This window comes from Melozone crissalis, unplaced genomic scaffold, assembly GCF_028551555.1.
Source record: "Melozone crissalis strain CALT ecotype California unplaced genomic scaffold, PUWL_Pcris_2 ptg000012l_1, whole genome shotgun sequence".
Taxonomy (NCBI): Eukaryota; Metazoa; Chordata; class Aves; order Passeriformes; family Passerellidae; genus Melozone; species Melozone crissalis.
This window is the reverse complement of record NW_026535790.1, coordinates 14,440,507-14,462,600: the sequence shown is the minus strand read 5'-3', so window position 1 is coordinate 14,462,600 and position 22,094 is coordinate 14,440,507. Positions and strand designations below refer to the sequence as shown.

Below are 22,094 nucleotides of genomic sequence, written 5' to 3'. Positions count from 1 at the left end.
GGGAGTCCCACCAAGCACTGGTGGAAAGAATTTGCTCTTCCCACATCACTGGATTCATTTTTTAAGAATGAAGTATAGTATTTAGTATTTAGGACAAACACTCACACACCCCAAATACTGGATATTTAAATATTTAAATACAGATTTAAAGCATTCCTCCTCCAAGAACTGCTGAGTAAGCAATGAAGGAAATTTAAACAGCAAAGTACAACAGGAGCAACATAAAGCAGCAAAATGATTCAGGAAATACTTCGTATTTCTTATTTAGTCTTAGTCCAAGACCAGGCTGGACAGGGTTTGGAGCAACCTGGGATACTGGGAAGTTCCCTGAGCGTGGCAGGGGGGTGGAATGAGCTCAACTTCAAATTCCCTTCCAACCCAAACCATCCTATGATTCCATCCTGCCCAAAAAGAACACATCTCAAGCCCTCCTTTTAAAACCAGAAGCAAACAGAAAATGCCCTTCACACCCTCCCCATCACAGCAAACACTGGACCAGGTTCACATGAGCAGCCTGGCACTGCTACCTTTGGAACTGACAGTAAACAAGGGCTTTTCAAATCGATTCCCATCACTGCACACGGCCCGTCCAAAGCAAACATTTACCCAGGCATCTGCAGAGACATCAACAGCACAGAGCAGATCCAGAGGGACCCCAGACCCCCTGGCAGGCAGCATTTCACCCTCCCACAGGCACCGCTCACTCACTCCTCCCACCCCCAGGAGCAGCCCTCCAAAGAAAGGGATTTGGATGAGTTTGCTGTACTTACAGCCATGGTAGGACGCTGGGGAGCCTCCAGACTTCCCATACTCCTGCTCTGAGTAGCTGGTGGACAGGTTGGGCTGGCTGGAGCCTCGGCCAAAGGTGATCTGGTTGCTGCCCACCCCAGTGGCCACCTGAGCCATCCTTTCTTTGGTCTTCAGGGCTTGGGCCCTCTCTGTCTTGAGGCGCTCGTCGTCCTTCAGAAGGGACACCAGCTGCTTGGACTTCTCCCTCACGTTGATGCCCTGGTCCTTCCCATCTCGATCGATGTACTGGAAATCTTTCAACGTCTGGATAGCAAAAATATTCTCTTTACACTGCTGGGCCACCCTCTCAGAGCCAGTTTTAATCAGGTAATCTAAGAGAGTCAGGGCCTTGTAGACGTGTCGCCAGTTCTTGCCGTGGTCATTGAGGCGTTTCCAGATCATGCTCATAATTTCAGAGAAGGCCACAACATTGTAGGTCAGATCTGCTATTTCAGTCATCAAGGAACTGGAAGGACCCCAGGGGTCATTTGAGGTCGCTTCCCGAACTTTTATTTCGGCCTCTGAGTAATTGTTCACAATGTTCTTCATCTGCCGTCGGATAGACGAAGTCGTCATTTTTATTTCCCTTTTTCCCAAGACAGATCCCACAACACAAACAGCAAAGGGCTAAATTTGCTCTCCCAGGAACGTTTCTGAACAGCAAAGGCTCCGGAGCAGTGGCGTGCTTGTGACACGTTCCACTACAATCATTTCCTCTCCTCAAGAGAATGACACGAGAAAATGAAAATCATGACCTGAGCGAGGAAAGAAAACAGAGCAGGTTAGTTGGCTCTGATTGTTCTGCACAGCCAGCAAGCCACACACACTCGGGAGAAATTTTCCTAGATTCATTTTTTCCTCCTCAAATTTTTTCTGATTTTGAAAACAGCTTGTTCTCCTCACGAGCCACATTAAACACTGAAGATTAAAAACCTGAAGTGCTGAGCAAAACAAAAGCATGAAGACAATCACGCTGATACAAAGGGAAAATCTGAAAAGCAAACCAGAAACAAAGTCCAACCTGGAGATTTATTTTCCTACCTAGAACTTTAAATTACAGAGCTGAGGTGAAACCACGTGAGGAATTCCATGTTCAGCAGGAATCTGCACCCAGACAGGACAAGCAAATTTCCAAAAACTCAACCAAGCCATTTCTGAAACCCTGGATATTTTAAAGCCCTCTCAGTCTCAGGACAGAGATCCTGTGGCCCAACACACTCCAACTCAAGGTGACCTTTCATGATAAGTATATTAGAAGGAATTTTTTTGTTCCCAAATGCATTTGCTTTGTTCATTTGACAACACTCAGCAGATTCACACTTTCTGCTCTGTGTCTTTCACACAGCACTGAAGAATTTTTAATTCTACGAGAATGGAATTGTAAAGGCAAAATGACTGGCAAGAAAAGGCAAGGACAAGCTGTGGAGCTGGAAAGCTGGGTCAGTTCTGGAGTTAAGGTCACTGTTTCAAGTAAACAGAGGCCTATTAAGCTGTGGAATAAATTACTGGAGCAAACTGGCAGATTGGCCATTCCATGAACACAGAGCAGCCCTGGGAGCACAAACACTGAGCAGGGACTCTGAACTGAGCTGGCCACGTCCAGAGATGCCCATCCAGATGTCCTTTAATGTTCCTCCAAACACCCCAAGAACCAACCAGAGACACTGGAGACAAGGAGAGCACAGATTTCAAACCTGACATTGTTATAATTCTCCAAATTGCTGCAGTGCCATTTCCATGCACACATTAAACTCCCATTTCTTGGGATACACACAGTTCTTCTCCCTGTGCATTCATTTCACCTGCCACTGTATCCCTCAGCAGGTCTCCATCTTTCATCATTCCTTTCAATTCAAGATTACATTCAAATTTCACTAATTTGCTTCAATTTAGCCACCTTATTATTCCAGGCCAATCTGCTGAAGGGAATATTTGCAAGAGCACTGATCTCTGGCAGGACACTTGGCTGGGAGAGCCAATCCTGTGAGAACCAAGATTTACTCCTAACCCCATTTCCTGTCCTTTAACCCACTGCAAATTTATGAACAACATTCCTGCCTTAGGAAAGTTTTCTTTCTTTCAAGGCCAGGGATGAGAGGCCTCCCCAAAATCATTTTACAGGTACACTGCAGGAGCAAGTGCCTCCTCACCTGTGTGTATCTCCTCAATCATAGACAAGTTTCTTACTTTACAACTTCACAGGCTTCTGGAAAAATCATTTTAATACCTCACATGTAAAAATCCCTGAAGAGTTAACCACCCTCACAACACAACTGCTTCCCTTTTCTCTCTCTCAAATCAAATCCAGCCATTTTTACACAACAGCACAGGAAAATACTCCAAGTTTCTTAAGCTTTGCAAGTAAGAACAACCCAACCCTGGATCACTTCTGGAGCTGATTAAATGCAACTCAAAGCTATCAAGGTCTAAAAAACAGAGCAAAGAGCCTTCATTCCCTCCCATTACAGACCACTAGGAAAGCAGCACTTGGTTTTAGAGAATAAACCAAAGGAAGAACTCCTTTGGAAGCTTTTCTGAGTCTGGAGCAGCACTTTGGAAAACAATCCCAGAGCAAACACAGGAGGGAACACACTGGGTAAAGAGAAACCAGCAATTCACACACTTCCAGGAAATTCAATATTTCACTTGTTGTTCTGTAATAGACTCAAAACCCATCAATCCATCAACACTGAGGGATTCTTCTCTTTCATATCTTCAGTCCTGAAAACCAAGGACTTCCATGAGAGAAATATTAAGGGTTGTTTTTTTCCTTTTCTTGATGGACATGTTTTCATCTTACTCTGCTCATAGCCCATAACAACCAACTTATTCTAAACCTCATGGTAACACCCAGGGGATGGGTGGCAGGATGGGAAGGTGATGGAGCTGCTGCTCCCTCACCAGTGCAGCTGCACCAACGTCCAGGGTCCTGCCCTGGCTCTGGGACTGACCCAAGAGCTCTGGTTTTGTCCCTGCTTTACCCACTCTGCTCCCTCACCACACAATGGAAGCTTTCTCCTGGATTGTTCCAAATCTTGCAGCACCACAACAACTTCTTTTATCATTAAACAGATCAAAAAGCCAAACGCCCCAACTGCATAAAAGAGGGAGAGTTTCTAACACATTCTAACAAATTCTTACACACAAAGTTTAGATTTCTTTTTTTTCAGTGAATTAACTTCTCACAACAAACCACAAGGAAGCACAATGCGCTTGCAACTTCAGCAAAAATGTGAGTTTGCATTTTTAACAGCCGAGTTGCAAAGAAAGCAGAAAGTGAGACCAGTTGATTAAAGCTGTTCCTGGTTAGCAGGAAAAAGGCTTGAGCAGATTTCTGTGAAAATTAAACAGTTCAGTCTTGGGGAGCCTTCCTCATTTTTGCTCTTGGTCCTTACAAGCCATTTTCTCTGAATTTGAGGTATCTGATATCTCCAAATGGCAAAGCAAAGAGATGTGCAGACAAGAGGGTGAAGCTTACCTGTGTTAGCAGGAGGGAACACTAACCTGGAGGGAAACACCTCGTGCCCTTCTCCCTAATCCAGCAGCTCCATCACACAAATAATGAATTCTCCTGGTGCTCTCCTACACACAATGTGCAGACAGATGGAATTCTTGCCTCTCATCCTCATCTCTCTCACAAGAGATGAAGCTCAGTGCATGAAATCTGCATGAGGCAACATCTTTAACTTGCTGAGACTAACACAGAACCAAGGCCAAGCCACAAAGTCCTTCATGAACTCAGTTCAAAGCAAACAGCCCCACAAATCCACCTATAGACAGGCTTTCAGCAGAATCCATTCACACCTCTGGAATGCAAAACTCCAACCAGGATTTGTCTGCACTGATAAAATGCCCTTTGTATCAGCCTGAAGGTAAATATCTGCACAGCCCAACTAAGCATGCACAGGAAATGTATGAAAAGCTTTTAATATCAAGCGTGGAAATTAACACTGAACATCAGGAGTTCAGCAGACATTTGCATAAAATTTTAATTAACAGTATTACAGACAACATATATCCTTAGATTAGACATTTACTGTAAGTCACATGCATCAGAAGGGAGGTTTGGAAAATAGCTATTAATTCAGTCAGTCTGTGATCTGTGTCTGCAGAACATCAATCTGCATAAAAACAGCCCAGCCCTGCTGCCTCCCCTCTCAGGGGAACACACTGAGATCTGCTCTCCCTCCACCAGGCTGCCATGGCAGGGGCAGGAGATGCTCAGGGACCTGAATCCAGGATCAATCAGGGAATTCCTGCCCATCTGCAGAGGAGCAGGCTCAGAGAAGCGGCTGCCAGGTGCTGAGTGAGGAATCTGACAGACAGACACCAACACCACACCTGCACACACAACCCCAACCCCAACAAGAAGTCAGCTCCTATTTATGGCAAAGGAAAAGGGTTCCCATTGCCTGACACTAAATTCACATCCTGCTTTTTCTGGGATAGCTCATTGTGTGTCTAAATCCAAACCCACTGTGTTTTAGGAAGTCTCATTTCCCACAACCAGCTCAGAAATCAGAAAAAACTCAAGCACAAACCTTCATATAAAAATCAGGAATATAATGCAGAAAAAAGCCATTTTTTCTCATACTAAACCCACATTGCTAGACAGATTCTCCAACTTTATTAATTCTCTGATTTTTTTCTTTCTTCATAAATTATTCTCAGAGAACAACTGGCTGACCAGAGGGTACCATTCCCCTGCCTGGGATAGAATATTCAACTGCAATCCCAAAACCAAACAGGAAAAGGGGCAACTGTGCATCGTGGCCACTGAGAGAAGACACTTGGCACTGCCCAGAAAAGCCAACAAGCAGAACACTTATTAGCTCTCTCTTGCTGTTCTGCAGCAGAGAAAACAGCAATTCATGGGAATAAAACAGCAAAATGAAGAGCCTGAAATTCCCATCAATGCCCTTCCTCAAGCTTCAAAATTATTTAGGAAACGAGTTACAAATACAGATTGGCAAAGGGTTTGGAGAACAGGGTTAACTCCAGATGAAAGGTTTCAGCTCCATTTTTCACAGCTTAAATGCTTGTCTTCAGTGTAATTTCTGAGGAGAGGAAATGGTTCAAAATTCAAAGTTTTGGAAGCCTTCCACTCCCTTTTACAAATGAGAGAACAAGGTTAGCTTTCACAGACAGCAGGTGGCCAAATTATTTCTTTATTTAAAGAGTTAATGCTGAAAGATAATTCTCCTTCAAATTTATGCATATTCATGAGTGCCAAGGTTTGATTCTGCACTGGTTTTCCAGTCCTGTCTCAGCCTCACTGAGGGAAAGCAGCTCCAGCTTGAGCAGACTTTTAGCTCTAAAAGACATTTACAGACACAAATCTGGTTCTGTTTTCCCCACAGCACCTTTTGTTACTCCTGGTCTCCTGAAACTCCCAGGATTTGAGCTCCATGGGGAGCTCATTTCTCAGAGTGGATGGGAAGGGGGGTGAGGAGCAAATCTCTGACCTGCCTCACACAGCAGCACCACCTGGGCATGTCCTTTTGGGACCTGCCAACCACAGCTGCTGGGGCTTTGTCACCCCAGCTCCCCTGGCCTTTGTGGGGCTTTGTCACCCCAGCTCCCCTGGCCTTTGTGGGGCTTTGTCCTCTGAGATCCCCTGGTCCTTGTGGGGTTTTGTCCCACCAGCTCCCCTGGCCTTTGTGAGGCTTTGTCACCCCAGCTCCATTGGCACTTGTGGGGTTTTGTCCCCCCCAGCTCCACCAGCCTTTTTGGGGTTTTGTCACCCCCAGCTCCACTGGTCTTTGTGGGGTTTTGTCCCCCCCAGCTCCCCTGGTCTTTGTGGGGCTTTGTCACCCCCAATTCCACCAGCCCTCTTGGGGCTTTGTCCCCCCAGCTCCCCTGGCCCTTGTGGGGCTTTGTCCCCCCAGCTCTCCTGCCCTTTTTGGGGTTTTGTCACCCCCAGCTCCCCTGTCCTTTGTGGGGTTTTGTCACCCCCAGCTCCCCTATCCTTTGTGGGGTTTTGTTACCCCCAGCTCCCCTATCCTTTGTGGGGCTTTGTCCCCCCAGCTCCCCTATTCTTTGTGGGGCTTTGTCCCCCCAGCTCCCTGGCCCTTGCAGCTGGAATCCTGGCCAGCAGGGCAGTAAATGTGCCCTGAAGGGCTGGGACAGGGGACAGCTCTGCCAGACCTGCAGATCAGCACCACGACCCAAATCCGACCTGCACCAGGAGCTAATTTTAGGATTACAAGCTTTGACAACAGCTCTTTAAAAATAACACATTCCTCCTTCTCCAGCCAGGTCAGGTGTCACCCACAGTGCCACCTGCATGTTTGTAGGCTTGATGTGCTTTTTTTGTATTTGTTCACTTATTAATTTTTAAAGAATATTTAATTTTTTTGTTTAAGAGGTCATTGATCAATCTAAATTGGCTGATTGGTTTTCTATGATAAGAAAAGACTAAAAGACTTTGGAGAGTATTAAGATTAAATTTAAGATTAGTATTTAAGATAAATACTTTAAAGAAATAGAACAATGAAAGATGGAGCCACAAGAGGTAGTTTTAGATTACTGGCTTTAAGGCATTTAGAGCATGGGTGGCTAAAGCTGATAGACCAAGAAACTCTTATGTTGTAATTAAAATACAATATAATGTATTGTAATTAGGAAATAGTTAACGTCTGATTGTGGTGATGTCAATTATGACATCTGTATTGTCTCACCCTTCATATGAGAATGAAAATGGAGTAAAAGTTTTTAAAACACCTCTCAGTGACCCCATCTCTGGGTCAGGAAAAGGGCACTGTCTGACATGGGCACATCTCAGTTCATGCTCCATGCAGCAGGTGTGCAGTGAATACCAGAATATTGCAGAATTACACACCAGGGTGAAGTCAGGCCATTACACACTGAAGCAGAAATGCCAAATGCAAATTAATCCAACAGGGCAGTGAAAATCCCTCCCCAAACTCCCCAAAGGAATTTGTTCTCTGGGGATTACCTGCTTCAAGGAAAGCATTTCATCTCTTTTCTCACAAATTGAGCAGAAAAAAAGAGACCACCCAATATGTGCCTTGACAACCTGAAATAAATTCAGCTTACCCAATATACCTGAATTGTATTTTCAACTCAATTAAGGGCAGCAGGAGCTTCTCTCCTTTCACATTTTCCTTTTGGAAGGAAAGAGGATACCCAATACTCTTGCCAGAGGATGTGCCTCAGAATCTATTACTAATTAGAAAAGTCCAGCCTTGTCACTTAGGCTGTTATGGGGTGACAGGCACCTGCTGAAATCAGCCTGAACTCAGGAAGAACTGCAAAAAATACAAATGTCAGCTTCCTTCTTTAATCCCCAGTGTCTTCCTACAGAACTGCAATATTTAAAATTCGTGTTCGCCTAAATGTGTGCTCATGTATCAGACTCTGTATTTTGGGAAGATACCTGCTACTTAAAATTACCTGATGATTTCATTGACTAAATTGATTTTGCACTTTTATTAACATGAAGCAAACGTCACCAAGTGCAGTTTCTCCCATCCTCCTACACACACCAGACATGAAACCACATTAATGCACTCAGTAGGCCAGAGGGAAATGCTCACCATGACAAAGATTAGGGGGGAAAAACACTTTAACTCTCCATGTTACTACTGGTAGAAGCTGAAGCATTAATACTTTCGTTTTATGACATGGATTTCTAAGGAAAGGGATTGTTCAAGAAGTACAAGATGCCAAGAAATACCTGTCCATACATCCAAACACTATTTTTTCCATTTTAATTAAGTGTGCTTCCTGCCAGCACAAACTACAAGCCTGCAAAGAAAACAGATTGATTTAATATCCTACTTACATTCATCAATGTCCATTCACGGCATAAAATTTCAAGTGCCTTCCCTCACAGCCACCAGATTTTGCACAATCATCTTGAAAAGTCACCACAATGTCTTAATTCAGCTATCAGAGCAAACATCAGATTGCTGTGAACCTCAGAAATTCAGGTCCATGAGCTGTCTGCTCATGAGTTAAGGTGAAAATCCTTCCCTGGGAGGGTGGGGAGGCTCCTGGATCCCTGGAAGTGTTCCAGGCCAGGCTGGATGGGGCCTGGAGCAGCCTGGGACAGGGGAAGGTGTCCCTGCCATGGCAGAGGTGGCACTGGATGGGCTTTAAGGTCCCTTCCAACCCAAATCATTGTGGAATTCTGTGAATAAATTGCTGTAAAATTGCAAAGTAGGAAACTCATCCCAAAATCCTCCCTGCAGGAAGGTTCTGGCCCAAGGCCAGGGTTCCAGAGCAGGATCTGCTGCTCAGAGGAGCAGTGAGGATGGCATTCCCCAGCTCCTGCCCCTCCACCCTGCCCCACAGCAGGGACAGCCCCAGGGCCTGACCCCACACACAGGGCAGGCAGGGCTGGGGCTATCACACACCACAACACCCAACCCATTAATGCCAAGGGCACTCCAATTACTCCAAAGAACACCCCAAACACGGGGAGCACCAGGCATTTCACCAGCAGCCTCCAGTTACAGCTCACAGGGCCAAGCTGCTCCTGGGGAGCTCAAACTGGAGCTGGAGTTGATGGTGCAGCTTTGGGACCTGGTGAATGTGCAAGGACTGCAGGCTGGAGTCCTGGGAAATCTCCTTTTCCTGCCTAAGGACAAAGCAATTCCACACTCCAGGAGGAAATCTGGTTTCTCACTCTCCAAATTAATAAATTTCACAAAATCTTAGCCCTGCCCTTTTCCCACCCCGATTTCAGCTCTGTCCTGCAACACCAAATGTTCAGCTTTCCTCTGACTCCTCCATATCTCTCTCTTATCTTTTCATACTGCACACACCACGGGTTCCAAAATCCCTCCCAAGCCAACCCACCTCTCTCCCTCTTCCTCTCAGACCTGTCTAACGTGTCCAGCACCTCCCCCTGGCAGAGCAATTCCAGAGCAGAGGTCCCAGCTGTGCCACCAGCAGCCTGGACCTACACTGCATTCTGGCTCCCAGGAAACAGAACTCAAGAATAATGAATAATATAAAAATAATTCTCTTTGGTCAACTTCTGTGGTGCCCCAGTTCCTGATTCTGAGCTGTACTTTTAAGTTCAGCTTTGATGGAAGTGAATCACTTAAAGATTTTTTTTTAAAATATGAGCACATTTGACATAAGGATCTTGCCTCATTTTTCTGCTTCAAACTTTCCAATTCCTTTCCCAAAACAAGAGTCATCCTTGTTGTAATAAATAAAATATTTGTTATTATCGTGTTATGATTTTGTTGATTTTTGTGGAATTAAGAAAAAAAAATCTGGTATGAAAATGCCAGTGAATCCCACATTCTCCTATGCAGATATACAGGAATTTTCAGCTGTCAGCATAACAATTCCTCAAGTTTTCTGAATCCATCCTCCAGCAGTAAAATTCTACCTACTCTTTTATCTATTCTGGATATTTAGACGGAAAATGATTTGAGTGGGAGGCAGCTTGTTCGTTTCAAAGAGGATGACAAAGACTTGTTACTCAAAAGCATCTGTGCCTGTTCCTTCATTAAAGGTCATTTTCTTCCAGTCAGCTCTGCTGAGAACATCTCCTACCCCTCAGCTCTGATACCCTGCAAGGAGCAGCTGGACCATGGCCTTGGGACTCCAGATATCTCCTAAGGAACCCACATGGAAAAGGCAATACCCACCTCTGTTTCCAAAGCAGTGATTGTGGCTTGGGATATGTTGAATAAAATGCAAGAAATCCCTGGTGTAGCTCTGCTCCTCCCTGTCCCTCCCAGAGCCGCCTGGTGATTCTTGTTCTGACCATTGTTTTCATGCAAGTCATTAAAAACATTCCCATTTAAAGCAGAACACAAAAGTGGCTTAAAAACTCACCCACTCCATTTTCTCATTATTTTTTTTTTTTTTCAAGAGCTTTCCACCTAGTCCAAATGCACAGAAGAGATTCTGGCCCATTAACATCCATCAGGGAGCAGTAATGAATTCATCAATATTGCTCCAATCCGTGGGCACTGTGCTGAATCATTTGGTAACTACATCTGCAGCAGGAAGGGCTCACCCAACCCTCCCCTCCCTGAAGGAGGAAAAATGAATTTATTGAGATCTCCCTCAGCTCTGGTGTCCCTCTGCATGGGGCTGCTGGTGCCTCTCCACACCAGGATTCCCAGAGCATCAAATCCTCCATGTCCTCCCTTGCCAAGCCACCTTGCAAGGAGCTTTCAGGGCTCTTTCCTTCTAGAAATGATCCAAAGATTTGGTTTTTTCCCTGCTTTTTAATGTACAGTGCAAATATGTTAAGCCTTAAATCGAGTATTTAGTTTGCAAAGAAAAAAAACCCAACAAAATCCCCTCCACACCACGCTGAACTGTGATTTTGTTTTTGTGTCAAGAAGTTTTCCTAACAGTGAAAGTTTTAAGCAGAAGAAAAGCTAAAAAGCTCCCAAAATCAGCCACTCTTAAAAGAAAATAATTATCAAGTAACATGGAAGTTCAGCTGCCAAAAGAAAGCCCATACCTGTGGCTGGAGCACAACAGTATTAAGTTACTGCTCTCACAACAAAGGAAAAGGAATTTATTCTTGAAAAAAAAAAAATCAGCCTTAATGACATAAACAAAATTATCCTTAAATACAGATTGGGAAGGACCCTGCCTGCATTGCCCTGCCCAGGGATGCCAAGGCTGGTGGGCTCTGCACTTTTCCTTCTCTCCAAGTCCCCTCCTTGTGTTTACACTCCCAGCTCTAATGGTGTCTCTAATTAACCCCAGAATAATTAGGGTTTGTTAAGGTAGCCCTTCCAGAGCAAGCACAGCCAACTGAGGTCTCAGCACTCTGCTGCCTTAACCCAGAACATACACTCACACATGTGGCTGCACATCCTCAACTCCCACGGCTTCATTCAATTAATACTATTAAATCTTTAATGCTTGCCTTCAAAGGCTCTTCTTTAATTTTTAATAGCTCTCATAGGTGAGCACCAATGTTTTAAGTCTTTCTGCTATATTTTAAATAAACTCCTCTCTTCTCGCCACTTTGATGTTTGCCTTTCTGACAAACCTCTGCTCTGTGAAGCTGCTGTGACTCTGTTTTGTGTGCAAGGATGACATTACAAGCTCCAAACGCTATGTTAATCACCGAGCTGGAATCTGGGATTTTTTTAATTCCTCTCACCTGCCCTCTGGGCTGGGAGTTGGCACCAGAACAGCTTTCATCCAAACAATGAAACCCAGGAGGAGAGAACAGGCAGCTGGAGGGAGGGGGCTCTGATTTGCATCTGTTTAGCATGGAAGAGGCAGGCGGGGCTAAATTCTCTTGTACTCGGCTTTCCCGTGCAGGGACAGAATGCCAAAGTCACCGTATTTTATTTAAATAGTTAAAATAGGAGTTTTGACAAAAGACTGGCCAAGCTGGATGGAAGAATCAGCCTTGTGGCATCTAAAGGCACATCCATTTCACACATTAAGGGGCACTGAATGTGTTTTTAATTCTCCCCTTCCCTCACTCCAAATTACCTTGAGACCCCTCCCCACCTTGTGCTGCCCCGTTTCTAAATTTTGAATTTGTGAGACAAGAGTTAAAGCTTTGACAGAACATTTCAGGCCTTTCTGTAAAGCATAAACTACAACAAAAACAAAAAACAAAACAAAGAAAAAAAATCAGCACAGACTTTCCTCCTCCTTTAAATTTTCTTCTAAAATAAAACTAAAAATCAGCATTTCCAGGGACAGGAAAAGGCACTATAGTATTATATACACTATCCAAGCTGACACAAAAAAGAAGAGATAAGAAGAAGCCTTGTGGCATCTAAAGGCACATCCATTTCACACATTAAGGGGCACTGAATGTGTTTTTAATTCTCCCCTTATCTCACTCCAAATTACCTTGAGACCCTCTCCCCACCTTGCCCTGTCCCGTTTCTAAATTTTGAATTTGTGAGACAAGAGTTAAAGCTTTGACAGAACATTTCAGGCCTTTCTGTAAAGCATAAACTACAACAAAAACGAAAAAGAAAAAAAAAAAACAAACCAGCACAGACTTTCCTCCTCCTTTAAAGTTTATTTTTCTTCTAAATAAGAAAAAGAAAACCCTTCTTAAAATAAAACTAAAAATCAGCATTTCCAGGGACAGGAAAAGGCACTATAGCATTATATACACTATCCAAGCTGACACAAAAAAGCAGAGATTAAAAGCCTGGCTGGAAGCCAAAGCATCCAGACACAATTTTGCACAGAGCATAGAGAACAAAAGTGTCCCTGCATCCAGGATGTTGGAGCGTTTCCTGCACTCACACCTGAAAGCAAACAGCACCAAAAACCAGGGATCCCCCCAGACCAACAGGTCCCTCACCCTCAGAGTGAAGATGCGCTCACACTCTGCTTGATCCAGAGCATCCCCTGCAGAACAACCCCCTCATAAAGCAAATTAAAACCAGAATAATAAAGACAAGCTACAAAACTCTCCTGCCGCTCCTCACTCCTCACCATTTCAGCAGAGCACTCCCCAAAATTCCCAATCTCCAGCATAAAACACGTCCTGACTTTTAAAGCCATGTAAATACTCCTGGAATTAAATATACACAGGCACTATTGGTTGGCAGACAGACACCAAAATGGCAATTGCAGCACTCAGTGTGTTTAAAGCAGCAGGCCAGGCAAAAGCAGATTATTCACTAGGTAGTCAAACGTAAAAAAGAGCCAGACATTTCAGTCTGGCTCACAAAGGGGTCAGCGATTTGTAAATTTTAAACACAACACTTAAGCAGTTTTGCAGACTAAAAACTCCTTTGATGATTTACCTCAGTGCTCCTCTGCAATAAACCAGTTTAAAAGTGATTTTGCTGTACTGGAGCTTTTATACTTCAGCTTCTCTACAAGAATTCTGAAAGCCAAGTCAAAGCAATTATAAACATTCCTGTATTTTACTTCCTTATTAAAGCTTCCCAAGAGAACCAGTAAACATATAAACATAAATATATTTCACAGGAATCACCCAAGTACCAATAAAATCTTCAGAAAGCAGCAGCTTTGCTGAAAAAGTATGAAATACCACAATCATAGCCTGGTGCAAGGACAGTCATGCTGTTCTTCTGAGCAGCAGACAGAAATTTCTGCCTTAAAAATATGCACAAATTGAAAATATTCTCCATAATTACAGTATTAAATATTGATTTCTGATCTGCATTTGCATACTCCTAAGAAAAGCAGTCTGTGTCACCTATGCTGTTTATCTGAAAACATTCCAACAGAGGCACTGTCTTGACTTTCTGAGAAACTCTTCTAAATTGGTAGACAAAGTTTAACTTCATGAACTCTGCTCAACAACAGCAGCAAAATATAGTAACACTTCTCAAAGGTAATAAGCATTCCATCCTTCAAAAAAAAAAAATCACTGCAAGCAGCAGAACACTGCAAGAAGCAATCAAACCCCTGCAATAAGGCAGGATGGGCTCAGAAGGCAAATATTTCATTAGATAATACAACAGAGGGGAGTTTGTGCTTTCCAGTGGTCATTAGAGAAAGAGTTTTCATCAAATAATTAAATACCTGGGCAGGGGCATTTTAAAGATGCATCAGATCTTCCCTGGATGTGAACATTGAGGGTAATCAGGAACCTCTAACCAGACATTACCAGTCACAATCCAGCAATGGCACAAAATGGGAGGGTGTTCCTCCGATTAATTAAGTGAATAATTAAAAATATTCAAGTTGTGTTTTTCAGCTAACAACTGCAGTGCTTTCCTTTACGTGCAGCACGTGGCAGAGCACACTGTGCTTGACCATCCCCACCAGAGAACAGGCATGTTAGAACAGCTCTGCAGATAAGGATTAATTAATGATCTTCAATTCTGGCTAATTTCATAGGTTAGAGCAAACATCTCTGCCTTACTGCTGTTGTCACAAGCCTCATCCCTGTCCAAACAGAGCTGAAAGTCAGTAGGAAAGCAGCTTCAGCAGCAATTGGGTCAACAGATTTGGCTGAAGAAATCCTCATCACTAAAAAGAAAGAAAGAAATAAAAATCAGAATGACAAAACTGATGTATGAGGTGATGCTTGGGGTCTGCTCATCCCCACGAGGAACCTCCTGGAACAGAATTCCCACCTCGAGGGAAATGAGTCTGAGGGATTCCTTGTGCTGCCATCCCAGGGGAGAAGTTACCTTTAAAAAGACTTTGTTTGGTCTCTCCCTGAGGAATATCAGAACTGTCTGTATCAGTGCTTTCAGTGGGGTTTGTCCCACAAAGGTTTTACTCGTGAACTGCACAGCTCTTGCACCAGTGAGCAATTTACTCACGCGATTACTCCCAGTGGACTCAGAGGAACTGTGTGAGAAAGAAGGAGCTTTGCCAACCTAAAGGTTGCACAATCAGGGGGAAAAAAAACTTCAACCAAACCAGGGAGGGGGATAAATTGCAACTGACAAAAACTACAATCAAGAAATAGCTGGTGACAGATTGTTATTTAAGTACAAGGAAGTGATTTAAACAGGAGCAGTAGTAATAAGATTATACGATTCTCTATTAAGATTCTTAAAATGTCTTTGTTCTAGCAAAGCTCTGAGAAGACCATTGCCCTTGCAAAGGTTCAGAAACTACTAAATTGATGTTAAGTCTAGAAATTAATATGATTTGGGAGAATAAAGATAAAAATGTAAAAGAACATCCCAGCCATCATTGGTATTTTTCCCTAGCAGGGGTACCAGGTCTGTTGTAACATTTCTTGGTGGCAAAACTCAAACCCATCCAACAGAAGTAGGGAGCTGGCTCTGCCTGGGTTTCTGCTTTTAAATAATGAAAACTCCCAGGTGGATTGTAGAAGCCATCACATTATGTAAGTGACATCTCCAGAAGGGCAGGGGAGTCTCTATGAGGTTATACAGGAGAGAGATTAAACCAGTGTCTGGTTGCTGAATTTCAGCCATGACCCCCAGACTCCACCATGAATTTTAGGAATTTGTTCTAAAACTCCAGCTCTCAAAATTGGCCATAACTCCTGCAATACTGAAAAGCAAACAAGGCAAGGGAGTCTTCAGATTTCTGTCTGGTAGGGTGAACATAAAACATCTCTAACTAAGGTGTCTGGCATGGTTTTAAACTCATAAGCAGCTTTGAACTTTCAAAACAATAATTTATTACTTAATTTGTATGAGTATTGTTCAGTGAGTGCTGCATTCTGAAAAACAAAAAAGCCTCAAAGAGCCAGGAGAAACAGCACAGAGGCCTTCTCCTGCCTGGGCCACCCTCCAAACTCTCCTGGACCTCACGACCATTTAGGATTTATTGTATGGTGACATGAGAGGCTCGGGCACTGCAAACAACGTGGTAAAACAGCTCTGGGAGGAGAGGCAGGAGCGGGGGGGAAGGAAAAGAAGGAGAAGGAACAGGGTGGAAGGAAAAGAAGGAGCAGGGTGGAAGGAAAAGAAGGAGCAGGGTGGAAGGAAAAGAAGGAGAAAGCAGGGTGGAAGGAATGGGAAGGAAAAGGGTGGAAGAAAAGGTAGGAACAGGGTGAAAGAAAAGACAGGAGAAGGAGCAGAGTAGAAGGAAAAGAAGCAACAGGAGCAGGGTGGAAGGAAAAGCAGAAGGGGCAGGGTGGAAGAAAAGGAAGGAACAAGAATAGGGTGGAAGGAAAGGCAGAAGAAGGAGCAGAGTGGAAGGAAAGGCAGGAGCAGAGTGGAAGAAAAGGAAGGAATAGGGTGGGAAAAAAGGTAGGAACAGAGTGAGAGGAAAGGCAGGAGCAGGAACAAGGTGGAAGGAAAGGCAGGAGAAGGAGCAGAGTGGAAGGAAAGGAAATAACAGGAGCAAGGTGGAAGGAAAGGCAGGAGCAGGGTAGAAGGAAAGGAAGGAACAAGAACAGGGTGGAAGGAAACTGCAGAGATCTCACACACAAATTTCAGCTAATTACTCCAGACAGCTCAGGGAGCTCCACTCCTGACGGTGGAAGGAAAACTGTGCCTTGAAAACAATTTGTATGGATCACAACAACAAAACAAGAGTGTGTTTGAGACTCCTTCAAACCTCCCCAGCCACCTCCAGCACAGAACACAGATAAGGGAGCCTGCAAGGTGGAGCTGCAGCCAGGCCTGGGCTGGGACTGGTTTCACCCAGAGGCAGCTGCACTCCCACTGCCAGCGGGGACCTGTCCGAGCCTGAGCTCCTACCCCACCTGCACAGGGCTGCATTTGGCAAGCCAAGGCACAGGAGGCGTGAACAGCCCAGGCCTGGCCTTGAACACAAGCTCCAGGCACCGGTTAGAGGCATTTATGTTAACAGCCCTGGGTGACAGGAAACACAGAGACACACTATTAACAATTAATGTAACACAGGGTATTGGCTCTGAGATCAATTCAAGTTCAATTTTTGTAACAATACCAGAAAAATGAGCTGAAAATTATCTGCACAGAGGAAAAGCATCTTGCTAGCATAACTCAAAGTTGTGTTTCCATATAGAAAGGAACAATGGTGAATTACAAACTGAATTCTGCAGACATCCTCAGTGCCAGTGCAATGAACAAACACAAAGCACTTCTATACTGATTTTCTAATTAGTATCATCATTCATACAAGCTTCACTATTAGATATTTACATAGAACCCAATCTTGGTAACTTAAGCTACTCTCCTTAAACTCTGCCTACAACCACTGGTAACCTACAGAAAACACCACAGAACCTTCTGACCCAACTACTTCATCTTTATCAATGGACTGGAGCAGCACCATAAAATGAAGCAAACCCCAAATTTGGAAACCAGAGACAAAACTGTTATTTGTGAAATGATAAATAAAGAAGATCAATTTTCCTGTAGCTTTCTACCTGCTGCACCTCTCACTGAGAGGCTCAGCCCAACAGCCACTGAGTTCTAGATCCATCCTGAAGCCCAGAGTCTCTGAACTCACTCACATTCAACCATTCTGAATTCTCCATTCTGAATTCAACCATTCTGAATTCTCTCCCCACGCAGAACAGGAAAGCAGTCCTGTACCAACCAGCTGAAGTGATTAACTCGGGCTTTTCAGGGTCTGTATTGAGCACAGCCCAGTCTGTACCAAACCTACAGCACACCAACGCTAGCAGACCCACAATCAGCCCCGGCAGGTTTGATTCCAGAGCACAGCAATCCGTGTTGTTCTCCTCCATGGAGTCTCCTGCCTCCTTAATGAGCAGCCGGGCTACTGAAACACACAAAAACCTGCTGTTCTTTGAAGCACTTAAGCCAGCAGGATGCTGGTACGTTTCGATATTTTCCCTGCACAGATCAGAGCGAGGCAAAGTGGGAAAAGAACATTACAGGCGTTCCTACAAAGCAGGCACATTTCATTTTCTATTAGCAACATCCCAAGGGACACTTTAGCACTCTGCAAATATGGCCCTGCAAGACTGGGAAGTTGCTTCCTGAGTACCAGTCATTAAAGAAAGGTATTAGAGTAACTTATATTCCTGTACACCAAGCAAAAGCCAGAGTCATTTCCCCATCCCACGTAGGAGACCTAAGAAAAGCAAGATCAGGAACATCGTAACTACTCTTTAATGTATTTCCCCTAAACTGATTATCATTTAATGATTGTTCTCTCTCTCTCTAAAGGAAAAAAAAAAAAAACAACAACCACAGAAACAAAACCCGATTTCTGTATCAAGAGAGACTATCAGCATTTTTATGAAGTAACAAATTAGGCCTTTGGCATTTCCCAGCAGTGATCCAAGATTTGAGGCTTCTTAAAAGCTCCAAGTTTTAAAGCAATCAAATGGCTGACAGCTGGAACAAAACTAGCATGATTAACCAGTTATGTAAATAATGATGTGGTCAGTGCAAGATGAATTCATTTCTGCTGCCTGCATTACACTGGACATCAGATGTTTGTGAACCCTTCATTAAATGTGACTGTAGAATAATGCAAGTGAAAACCAACATGAACATCACCAGCCAGGCTATGTGACAGTCAGGGTTCTCTCCTCTGGTCCTTCCACACCCATCAGGTAACTCATAAACAGCACTTTTATAACCCAAATATTACCCATATTACCACTGCTTAGCTTCTACTTAATAAACACGTCTGCTTTTTCTCAGGAGACAAGCCCATGGAGAGAGAATATTTATTTACAAGGGCTTGGAGTGACAGGCCAAGGGGGAACAGCTTCCCACTCCCAGAGAGCAGCACTGGATGGGATATTGGGCAGGAATTCCTCCCTGGGAAGGTGGGGAGGCCCTGGCACAGGTCCCCAGAGAAGCTGCGGCCACCCCTGGATCCCTGGAGGCGCCCAAGGCCAGGCTGGATCATTTTTGGAAAACCCTGGGATAGTGGAAGGTGTCCCTGCCATAGCAGGGTGGGACTGGATGAGCTCTGAGGTCCAACCCAACCCATTCTGGGATTCAAAGATCCTGGGAGTGCTGCCTTGCATTTCTCAAAGGCTGATAACAATTTCCATTCCTCAGCAGATGTAAAAGTCAAGCTGCTGTGTCAGAGAGCTGTTGTGACACAGGTGAAATGTTGCAGAGTAACTTCATGGAATAGAGGAAGTTACCACCAGCACCCCCAAGTCAAACTTCCTCAAATGGAACCCACAGTCGATTTGGCCTTATCAGAATCTGCCTTCAGGAATGCACACTCATGGGTCATTTCTGCTTGATAATTTTTGATAACATGGTTAAATATTTAATATGGGGAAGTTTATCTCTGAAATTCTGTCAAGCTAGTTTACCATTACTTGGAGTCCATAAAGGAAAATTTATCAAAAGTTTTGATTCCTCCCAATAAAACTCTACACTTGAGTTTGTTCAAAAATAACACATCTGAGAACCAGCCAAGACAAACATATTTAGAAGTAACTCCTAAACAGGCTGCATTTTGCTAAAGATACCATTACAATATATTTCTGATTTTTAAAAAATCATTCATCCCACATTTCACACCCCAACGATATAATTTCCTATGACCTTGTGTCTCACAAAACACAGCAACACACTGGAATTATGCAAGAGTTCTGTGTTACCATAAAACAAGCATTTCAGTGGAGAGAATAATAAAACTTAATCTCGTGGCCTGATTTGCATTTTGAACTCCTCAAGTCAGACTCTACAGCCCATAACATCTGCAACAGCTTCACAATCCTAACAAGTCTTTTAGGCCTCCTGTTGAAAATGGATGAGCTTGTAGATAATTCAGGTTATTTTCTTAATAGATGAGAACAAGAAATATGTCCAATTTAAAATCTCACTTGGCTTTTCACATCAGTATACCGTACTTGAGAAGGGGGAGGGGGAAGCATTACACACCCATAAAACTGAGACCAAACGCTACCAGTCTTAAAGCCTTAGAGCTTTAAATCTTAACATGAATATTTTAACATTTACATTAAAGCCTTACGGCTTTAAAATAGGGGACTTCCATTGCGGGCAGCCTGTGATAATTACTGTTTCAATACATTTCACAGCAATAATGTAATACAGCTCGCTGGCTACCCAACCCTAATCTCTAGCATCACAGGTACTGCAGATAAAAATTTTTTTAAAAAATATATATAAGTATGTATCAATGTAAATATATATAGGGAGAGAGAGAGAATATTACAGAATCACAGAATTATCAGGGTTGAAAGGGACCTCTGGAGATCATCTAGTCCAAGCCCCCTATATAAAACAGACCCTTAAAAATCATTAAAAGCATTAACACACATCTCCCAAACAACGATATCACTGAAAATACAACAAAACATCCCCGGCCCCGCCACGATGGAGGTGAACAACGCCGGGGCGGGGGTCGGACCGGGCGGAGCGGAGCTCCCCCCGCCCCAGCGCCGCCGCCGCCGGGAGCCCCCCGAGCCCGCAGGCCCCGCCATCCCCCGCAGCCCCGGGAGGCCCATCGGGAGCCAGGCCCGAAGCCGGGGCCGCGGGGGCCCGGCCCGGCCCCGCCGCCACCCGCCCAGCCACCCACCGGCGACAACAAAGGCGACCGCGGCCCCGCGCCCTCCCCGCGGGGACCCCCGGGGGCCCTTCCCGCGCCCACCCCGCGCCCCGCGGGGAAAGGGGGAAAGGCGGCGCTGCGGGGGCCGCCCGCCCGTTCCCCCCGTCCCGTCCCGCGGCCCGCGGGAGCCGCGCTGACCTGCGGGCGCGGGGCGGGCGCGGTGTCCCGGTGTCCCGGTGCCCGGCGGCCGCGGGCTGCGCTTGACACCCACACGCACCATCCAACATGGCGGCGGCGGCCGCGGGGAGGCGGCGGAGGAGGCGGAACCGGCGGCCGCGCGCGGCCCCGAGGCGCGGCCGCGCTGAGGGCGGGGGGGACGCGGCGCTGCCCGTCCCCTCCTTCCCTCCCTTTTCCCCTCCTTCCCTCCCTCTTCCCTTCCTTCCTCCCTCCCTCCTGGCGCGGCTCCTCGCAGCCGGACCCGGCGCCAGTGCGGAGCGAGGCAGGATCGGCCCCCGGGCACGGGCGACGTTGCACGGGAGAGCGCCTGGGGAAACTCCTCAGGGGTCCCCCAAAAAACCTGTGTGAAATAATAAAAAGCAGCTCTATCATTACAAAATAACTACATTTATGGGTCAGGGAACGCTTTAGGGAGGGTGCGGGGCTGGGTTTGATGGAAGGAGGGCGCTTGGGGATCCCCTTCAGTGCTTACAGAGCCGAGGAAGAAGTGGGTTCAGGGCTAGAGATCCCCCAAAATCCAGGGGACAAAAATTAGAAATTAATTAATATCAGTACAAAATAACCACATTTATGGATCATGGTACACTTTAAAGCAGGTCTGGGGCTGGTTTTGATGGAAGGAGAAGGCTTGGGGAACATACTCCAACCCAACATTCACAGCGCCCAGGAGAAACACATTTCAGGACAGGGCTGCCCCCCAAAAATCGAGGTCCAGTGTGGGCTGTCAGCCCCCAAAGGAGAATCATAGAATGAATTAGTTTGGAAAAGACCTGAGATGATCAAGTCCCAACTTGTGGCCAAACACCCCCTTGTCAACTAGACCATGGCACTGAGTGCCACATCCAGCCTTTCCTTAAACACCTCCAGGGCCAATGACTCCTCCACATCCTCGGCCAGCCCACTCCAATATTTATTCACTCTTTCTATGAGAAAATCCCTCCCAGTGTCCCACCTGAACCTCCCTGGCACAGCTCCCATTGCCTCACACAGCACAGATACTCCCACCGCAGATGCCAATATAAAATAACCACATTTATGGCTAAGGGGACACTTTATGGACACATTTTTGGATCAGGGTCACCCCACTGGGTGATGAAGGGGAGCCCAGCAGGGACACAGAGGCAGGAACGTGGCAGGAGGGTCTGGGTGGGTCAGAGCACACGTCCTTCCCCTCAGGATAATGACTAAACCTGTGTCCGGCACACGGCTGGAGGAGGGCTCTGCTCCCA

The 22,094-nt window shown here is 45.2% G+C and overlaps 1 protein-coding gene across 2 annotated transcripts in view; it reads right to left on the bottom strand.

The window, feature by feature from the left end:
* The window catches only part of EPN2 (epsin 2), a 40,390-nt gene extending 19,456 nt beyond the window's left edge, over positions 1-20,934 (bottom strand). For both annotated transcript variants that reach the window (XM_054270948.1, XM_054270949.1), the window contains exons 1-2: positions 20,827-20,934; positions 771-1,544 (exon numbers count right to left, since the gene is read on the bottom strand). In XM_054270948.1, the coding sequence (XP_054126923.1) occupies positions 771-1,365 (595 nt within the window). In that variant the 5' untranslated portion in view covers positions 1,366-1,544; positions 20,827-20,934. The remainder of the gene's footprint in view (positions 1-770; positions 1,545-20,826) is intronic.
* Positions 20,935-22,094: the final 1,160 nt, after the last annotated feature.